This window comes from Nanorana parkeri, unplaced genomic scaffold, assembly GCF_000935625.1.
Source record: "Nanorana parkeri isolate BGI_ZX_2015 unplaced genomic scaffold, ASM93562v1 scaffold1876, whole genome shotgun sequence".
NCBI classification, from domain to species: Eukaryota; Metazoa; Chordata; class Amphibia; order Anura; family Dicroglossidae; genus Nanorana; species Nanorana parkeri.
The window spans coordinates 128,877-137,255 of NW_017308144.1; the positions used below are offsets into that span (position 1 = coordinate 128,877).

Sequence of the window (8,379 nt, forward strand, 5' to 3'; positions counted from 1 at the left end):
ACACTGTAATCTGTACAAGATCAGTTTTTGATTTTTTTTTTTCTGTACATTTTTTAAATGTATTGGTTAAAAAGGCTGTCAGCACTTAAGGAAGCAATTTTATTCAAATAAAAGGTATTCAGTTACTGCCCAATAGTACTGAGCGGAGTGATTGCCAGGACGTCCGTCCTCCTTGTTAAGAAGATGGGACTCTTCATCCAGGTGCAACCACTTTGCTTTTGGCACTGTGCACATCAACACGTTATACAAGATAAAGAACAAGCAGAGCTCTTTTGTGAAGCGGTTATGAAGCATACTGATAAGGGAAACAGCAGTGTCATCTAAGCTAGTATAAAGTAAGCAGACAGCCTTGTTTAAGAGCTTAAGTATTTGTACTTTAGGGATGAGAGAAACACAACTTTTGCAGGCATCTACTGCTGTCTACTAAAAGCTACTGCTATTAGACCTAGCATTTTAACACACAAAGCAATTGCAATGAAGGAAAAGTTGCCTTGATATAATCAGAATAAGGTTTTATATTTTTTTTTTTTGGAAAAAATGTTTTTTTTTCAGGATTTTTTTCCCCTCAAAGTCATTTTTCGAAATTTAGTTCAAGATGTTGACTACACTGATCAACTTTATCCAAATCATAAAAACTAACTGTGCCATTGCATATTACAGGATACAGTCAATGATATGTGGACATGCATCAAAGCTTCTCTCTTGCGGCTGTCATCATAGCCTTCCAATGACCATGACGTCCACCACCTCTCCCTTGTGAAGCTCCACATACTGCTCTGTCTTTGGAGGTAGCATCAACAGTCCATTGGCACTTCGCATACTCATGAGGCGACTGCTCATTTGATTACCTGCATGGAAAGACAATGACAGTGTAAATACATCAGAGTTACAGGTAATATTTTCACAGATAAAGTTATCAAAAATTTCACTTTTAAGTGAAAATCTAGACCAGGGGTGGGCAACCTCGGCACTCCAGCTCTGGGAGTCATGCCTGTGGGTCTCAGAGTCTTGTTCCAAAACAGCTGGAGTGCCGAGGTTGCCCGCCCCTGATCTAGACTAATACAAAAAACTCCCTTTTCTTTTAGTTGATTTTCCCCACATTAAAATATTTTAATTACTAGCATAATAAATTAAATCTATCCTTATTGATAACCAACCTTATATACAACTTCTCATTATCCCTTGCAGACAAAGTTGAGAGTAAATCTCGTCATAGATGGCTAGATTTTGAAATTGAAGTTTGTCGAGTCAGGTGGTGCCAAGAGGGCCACCCACGGCTTGCATTTTGGGCAATTCAGTGGGAATCAGAAGAAATTTGATCAATGTATGGCCAGGACAGTTTATTACAAGTTTATTACAATGTAAAGTGCTGTCAATCTAACAGGTACAAAGTAAAGAAGAGAAGGTGATAGAGGGATCTTCCAGGCGGAGCAGAGGTGAGATGCCTATCTCTGCTATGTGATGATGCTCATTGTTATTCCAAATAGCAGGCTTGAAACAAGGATCAGGAACAGAAATCTGCATACTTGCAGGTTCTAAATAGCGGTGTATAATGTGGCCGGGATGAAAAGCAGAAACATGACTACTAATTACAAATTCATGCATACTGAATATTTTCTGAATGGGGGTTTCACCCAAAAGACATAATATAATTTAACGGTGAAGTCTAACCCAACATTTACATTTGCTGTGCATGTTCATGAAATGCACTATGCGTATGTGCTTTGGCAACAGTATACATACACCACCATAGGAATCCATTTACCTGCCTGTGTTGATGCACGTTTGCTTCTATCTAATTAGCTGCACTTCTGTATATTGTCATATATGTTGAGATAAGAGTCTCATGTGTAATGTGTGGAATTAACTCTTAGTCCCACTGTTTAGGTAGTAAAAGCAACTTTAATATTTGTAATTGTACCATTAATGGGTTCATATTTACTGTATACTATTTTAGATACTACTGAGTCCTACTAAGTTAATACTTGGTACCCCTTTGAGCATTTTAATTGATTCAATATTTTATATATATATATATATATATACACATATATACACACACACACACACATATATATATAGTATCTCACACATCATAGTACACCCCTCACATTTTTGTAAATATTTTATTATATAATTTCATGTGACAACACAGAAGAAATGACACTTTGCTACAATGTAGAGTAGTGAGTGTACAGCTTGTATATCAGTGTACATTTGCCAGCGGTTTAGACATTAATGTGAGTTGAGTTATTTTGAGGGGACAGCAAATGTACACTGATATACAAACTGTACACACACTACTTTAGGCCCCATTCACAATAAGCGACACTTACCGCAAGCGGATTTCCACGCGGCTAGATAGCGCGACGGTTGGGGCGACGTTCACCGTCGGGCTGCATTAAAAAAAAAGGACATTTGTGCGACATCCGCGGGAAAAAGTGTCCTGCAGGCGCCACTTGCGACCGCGACATGGAGCTGTACATTAAGACAGCTCTATTGAAAATCATTGCACGGCGTCTTCTCGCGATATCACGCTGCAAAAATGCGCGATATCGTGGCGGAAATCGCTGGATTTTCCGCTCAGTGTGAATGGAGCCTTACATTGTAGCAAAGTGTAATTTCTTCTGTGTCGTCACATGAAATGATATAAAATATTTACAGAAATGTGAGGGGTGTACTCACTTCTGTGAGATACTGTATGTATACACTGAGTGGCCAGATTATTATGACCACCCCATCAGCACTTTGTTGGGCCACGAGATGACTTCGTTGGGCCGCCTCGTGACTCCACGAGATGTTGAAAGGTGACGCGAGGAATCTGACACTGCACTGTTACCCTTCTGTTGTCTTGTACCAATCTTGCCACTCTCCGTTCTGCCCTAACATCGACTAGTCGCTGACGGCCACAATTCAGCAGATTTTCGGCTGACAGTCCAGTCTTTAAACACTAACAATGAGCCCCTCTTGAACATTTAACGAATTCTGCTGTTTTGCTGATACTCGCTCCATGGCTCGCGCCAACAATCATCCCACGTTCAAAGGCTGTTAATTGTATATCTTTTTTTGTACTGTGTCCTCAGATCTACTTATTTTTTCATACTGATCAGATAACAGTTCTTCAGTAGGACCATCTTTTTATAACTTTTATGGGCGGCAGTCTTTCTGATCCAACTCAATTTTTAGTGTAGTAGATTACATAGTCTATACAGCACTGCAACATTTCTGTGTTCATTGATTTAAAAAGAAACTATTGAGTGTGTTAAATTAGCATTATTGTGTGTGTTTATTGCACAGCAATTTTACATTGTTTTTTTAGCTATGCAGCATTATTTTTTTATGATCATATTACATATGCAGAGAGTACTATGAATATGCTAAATGATATACAGCTTCTATAAGAAAATAAATTACAGGACGGTCACATGGAGAATATAGACCACACGAATAAAGGTGTCAGAAGGAAAAACTTCAGCTGTTGCTTAGAGAAGCCACTCCTCATTTCATACTCCTATATAGCCTTATACATTTGAAAGCAGGACAATATTGGTCCCTATGATTTAAAAGCATTCTTCTATTGGATACAATACATGAGGCCATGTTAATTATTACAGTGTGTGTGTAGCCTGTGCTACTAAGCTGTAAGCATAACCTTCCTATGTAATGAGTAAATGTGGATGCCTTCAAATACAAGTATAGACCATGTTAATGATCTAGAAGCCAACCTCTTGTCCAGAAAGAGTGCCTATATTTGGGCATTCTCATTATACAAGGAGCTGGCAGATATGCGGAGTTTGAGGCCAGAGGTCAGAGAAGTGTAGCTGTATCATTCAGATGGACGCACAGATCCATACATGCATGCAGGGGGCCATGTTTTTACATCCAAGGAGGCAAATGTTAAAAACAAGGACAGGCTGAGCCTGCATGAATCTTCATGCACGTCCCAGTGTTTTCATCTGTACAGGAGCAGATGCACTGCTCTGAACGCAGTCTGTCTTGCCCCCTGCATGGATATATGGATCTGTACGCCCTCGTTAATGAGGCCTCAGTAATAACGTGAAACTAGTTTTGTAAAAGTGGGTTTTCCAGTATTTAGGGAGGATGTTTAGTTTCAAATGTTTAAAATGGCTGACAGATCCACTTTAAGAGCGTGTACACACACACTGTCAATATGAACATGTTTTTAAAGCTTCTTTGTTAGCTCTTTTTTTTTTAACTGCTTGGTGGTTTACTAATCTTGATGCAGTATGCAGCAACTATAGTAAGGATACTTGACCTGCATAAGTGTTTTCCGGATACTCTGAAAAGCAGCAAAGCAAGATTAGGCAAAGTGGTCAATTGTACTTGCCCTCCTTTTTTCACCACTTGAGTTAAAAAAACATTTTAACATTTAATTATTTATTTGGTAGGACCTATGTTTATGTCAAACATGTTTAAATTAATTAACTATTGACTGACTCACTATCTCCACTAGAAGTCTGCTACTCTTTCTGTAACTTTCCTTTAGCTTGTTGGTGATCAAGTCCCTGTACTGCCCTCCAGTGGCGGAACTACCGCCGTTGCAGCCGCACCAGGGCCTCAGCCTGGGGGGGCCCAGCACAGTTGCCGGCTGCCAGATAGCACCGGATCAGTATCCAGCGGCCCCCCAGTCTCTGCGCGAACTGACCGTGCGACCGTCACCGCTCCCGTCAGCCCGCCCGCATCAGGCGGCTCTCTAATCGGCCGCCGCTCGCTCCTGAAGGGGGTCCTCTGGAGGGTCCATATGAATAAAAGCAGACCATTGTAGGCAACGACAGCAGTGTATTATTGTATTTTCCCAACCTATAACTGCCACATTTGCTAGACAGCTTGGCCTGTTACAGAAGGTGGAAAAATAAAAGATCTACTGGTAGGATCAACAGGTAACCAAACTTTGTTACAGGGTCACAAACATTTTTTTCTGGAAAGAGAACATCAGTGACTTTCACTGACCTGTACTTTGTGCCCAAGGCAGTGGCTCTTGGTGATGCCATGTCAGTATGCAGCGATGGTACTCAGGGCGAGGATCCAACTTTACATCACATGATAACTGAAAAAGAATATAGGACAGCGTCAACACAAAGATAAATCATTATACACTGTTCATATTGGAAAAGGATCCTCATTAGCTTCCATGTTATGGATTCACAGCCAATTGTCACCTAAATAATGGGATGACACTGTAAAAATAAGTTTCTTGAAGTCCAATAAGGAACCCAGGAAGTCATAATCCTTCAGGTTATACTGCCAGCTACTGTGGCAATGGACACTGACAAACAAAAAACTATAGGTCAGCACTGGGTAAAACCCCTCCTTCTACCAGAATGCCCCATCTTAGTAGCAAAGCAGTGTCAAGACAATGATAATAAAAATGGGGGGTGTCCCTCAAAGGATTCCAGGGAAAATATTTTTGAATACAAAAAATCCTATTTTCCTTCTCATTCACTAAGAATCACAGGAAGTCTTAAAGCCCATTTCCACCTTTGTAAGTGATTTGTATTTATTGTGTTAATGTAAAGGTGCAGGGGCGGGGTGTGTGTGTGTGTGGTGTGTGTGTGGTGTGGTGTGTGTGTGTATAGTCATGAGTCACAGTGCTGTTTTTATACTTTTTCTTAATTGACTCTTTCATAGGTCAGAGTCCTAGAAATTAAAAATTCCCTCCAGAGGAACTTCAATCCAACTCTCTGAGGTTCATGTAATCAGCTGATTTCTCTCTGAGACCCCTCCCCTCTTCTCATGAACGAGCACACACTCTGAATAGGCGATCAGCAGCAGCTGTGACAGAGCAGAGAGGATAGAAAAAAACACATCCCTGTGAGATCTCCTCATAGCTCTGTGTGCTCTGGAGGAACAATTTCTTTCACATGTTGTGAAGGTAAAACTGTCTCCAAACCTTCTCTCTATCACTCTGTTTTGTGGGTCTTTAGCTGGCCATACACCTTACGACCATCGCAAGACTTTCGTCTTGCGGTGGTTGTAAGGTAATTAAAAAAACGTACGATCTGCCCATCTTGGACAGGCAGATCGTACTTGCGATCATCGCAAGCCCACCCCGCTGAGGGGCGGGCTTCCGATGACTGCAATGCTGAACGGGCAGTGTGCAGTGTTTTTTTTCTTCAGTGTTTTTTTTCTTCTTTTTTTTGATTGGACAGCTTGGACCAATGGCAAACCATCCACAGTGCTAAAGCCTCTAACACCAAGTAGAGACTATTGCAGCCTCTGGCTTCACAAAGCAGTGGGGAAGCCCACTGCTGTGCAACCTAACATAGCTGTCAAAAGCCAGATGAAGCGCCGCTTGTAATTACACAGGGGGTTACACAGCGGGTAGGCTTTCCCTGCTGTGTAATCTGTTAGGAGCCGGTCTGAATGGAGAAAAAGCTGTCCGCTTCAGACTTGAAGCGGACAGCTTTTTCTCCCATAATACTAGGTGAGGCTTTACCTCACCTGGCTCCCCTGACCGTACGTCCCTGCTCAATACTAGGAGTGTTGGCGCGTCCTCCACCAAAAAAGTGCAAATGTACATAAATGCATGTGTACTTTACATGCATTTTTGTGCTTTTTTGGTGTGAATGGGCCCTGAATCTTCACAGTATTGTGCGATTAACGCATACTATTGTACAACACACCTAGGGTGTGTTAGCGAGGCAGGTGTGTTGCCATTTATTTGAATGGAATCACAATGCAGCACCTGGCTGCAATGCACTGCCACAACAATTCCATGTAGTGAACAAGGTAGAGCATGCACTGCTTTTTCCCACTGTGCATTATTGTGGTACCACACATTCAACTTCATAGCAACACACTGGGGCTGGGAGGTGCATTAGGGTGCCTTTCAAATTAACTGCAATGCACCTGATGCACTGTAACGCATGGTAGATGGGCTGTGCGATAACCTTGCCTGAAACACACAGTACTGTGCAATTAATAAGATGAATAGGTATGAATGGGCCCTTATTATTATTATTACATAGTATTTATATAGCGCCAACAGTTTGTGCAGCGCTTTACAATATAAGGAAGACATAACAGTTACAATACAATTCAAGACAAGATGGTAAGGAGGGCCCTGCCCCTGAGGGCTTACAATCTAAAAGAGGAGGGGGAAATGATACATGAGGTAGCTGTGGGAATGAATTATGTGAGAATGTGAAGGTTCAGTGGTTAGGTTGAGGTGGGATAGGCTTCCCTGAAGAGATGAGTCTTAAGGGATCGCCTAAAGGCAGTCAGGGTGGGAGATAGACGGACAGGTTGGGGTAAAGAGTTCCAGAGGATGGGAGAGACTCTAGAGAAGTCCTGGAGGCGAGTATGGGAGGAGTGGACAAGGGAGCTGGAAAGCAGGATGTCAATGGATGAGCGGAGGGGACGCTTAGGGTGATACTTTGAGACAAGGTCTGAGATATATCCGGGGGCGGAGTTGTGGATGGCTTTATAGGTGACTGTTAATATTTTGAATTTTATCCTCTGGGCGAGTGGAAGCCAGTGGAGGGATTGGCAGAGGGGTGATGCAGACACTGAGCGGTTGGCAAGGTGAATTATAGAATTATAGAATGAGCCCTTATAGAATTTAACTGGGTCACCACAACAAAAATGGCAAAGCATGGTACCGCAATATCGTGCGTTGTTGTGCAGTGACTTACTAATGACTTACTAACTGCTAAAAACAACGGCCACTACTCCTTACTCTTACTATTAGACCTTTCTGCTGCTTTTAACACTGTTGACCACCTGCTCCTCCTCAAAAAACTCTACTTGCTTGGCCTACAAGACTCTGCTCTCTCATGGTTCTCCTCCTACCTAGCTAAGCGCTCCTTTAGTGTCACCTACAAATCTAACTCCTCCCCTCCTCTTCTTCTTTCTGTAGGGGTGCCCCAAGGCTCTGTCCTTGGACCCCTTCTTTTTTCTATCTACACCACCTCTCTAGGCCAGTTAATAACCTCACACGGCTTCCAATACCATCTCTATGCCGATGACACTCAAATATATCTTTCTACTCCACAACTCACCCCCACAGTGTCCTTCCGTGTCACTGATCTACTAGCTGACATATCTGTCTGGATGTCACAACACTTCTTAAAACTCAATCTTTCAAAAACTGAGCTCATGGTATTTCCTCCTGCCCCTGCACCTTCCCCTAACTTTGCCCTTGAGATTTATAACACAACTATCCATCCCTCCCCCATGGCAAGGTGCTAGGTGTCATCCTGGACTCATACCTCACCTTTCTGCCCCACATCCAATCCCTATCCAAATCCTGCCACCTTCCTCACCAATGAAACCACTAAGCTACTCATCCACTCCCTTGTTATCTCTCATCTTAACTATTGCACCTCCCTCCTCATTGGCCTTCCTCTACACAGGCTA

The 8,379-nt window shown here is 42.3% G+C and overlaps 1 protein-coding gene across 1 annotated transcript in view; it reads right to left on the bottom strand.

Moving 5' to 3' along the window:
- Window positions 1-581: 581 nt before the first annotated feature.
- The window catches only part of GPHN (gephyrin), a 142,398-nt gene continuing 134,600 nt past the window's right edge, over window positions 582-8,379 (bottom strand). Inside the window, exons 16-17 of the mRNA XM_018571950.1 lie at window positions 4,972-5,068; window positions 582-848 (exon numbers count right to left, since the gene is read on the bottom strand). Of these exons, the coding sequence (XP_018427452.1) occupies window positions 715-848; window positions 4,972-5,068 (231 nt within the window). The 3' untranslated portion in view covers window positions 582-714. The remainder of the gene's footprint in view (window positions 849-4,971; window positions 5,069-8,379) is intronic.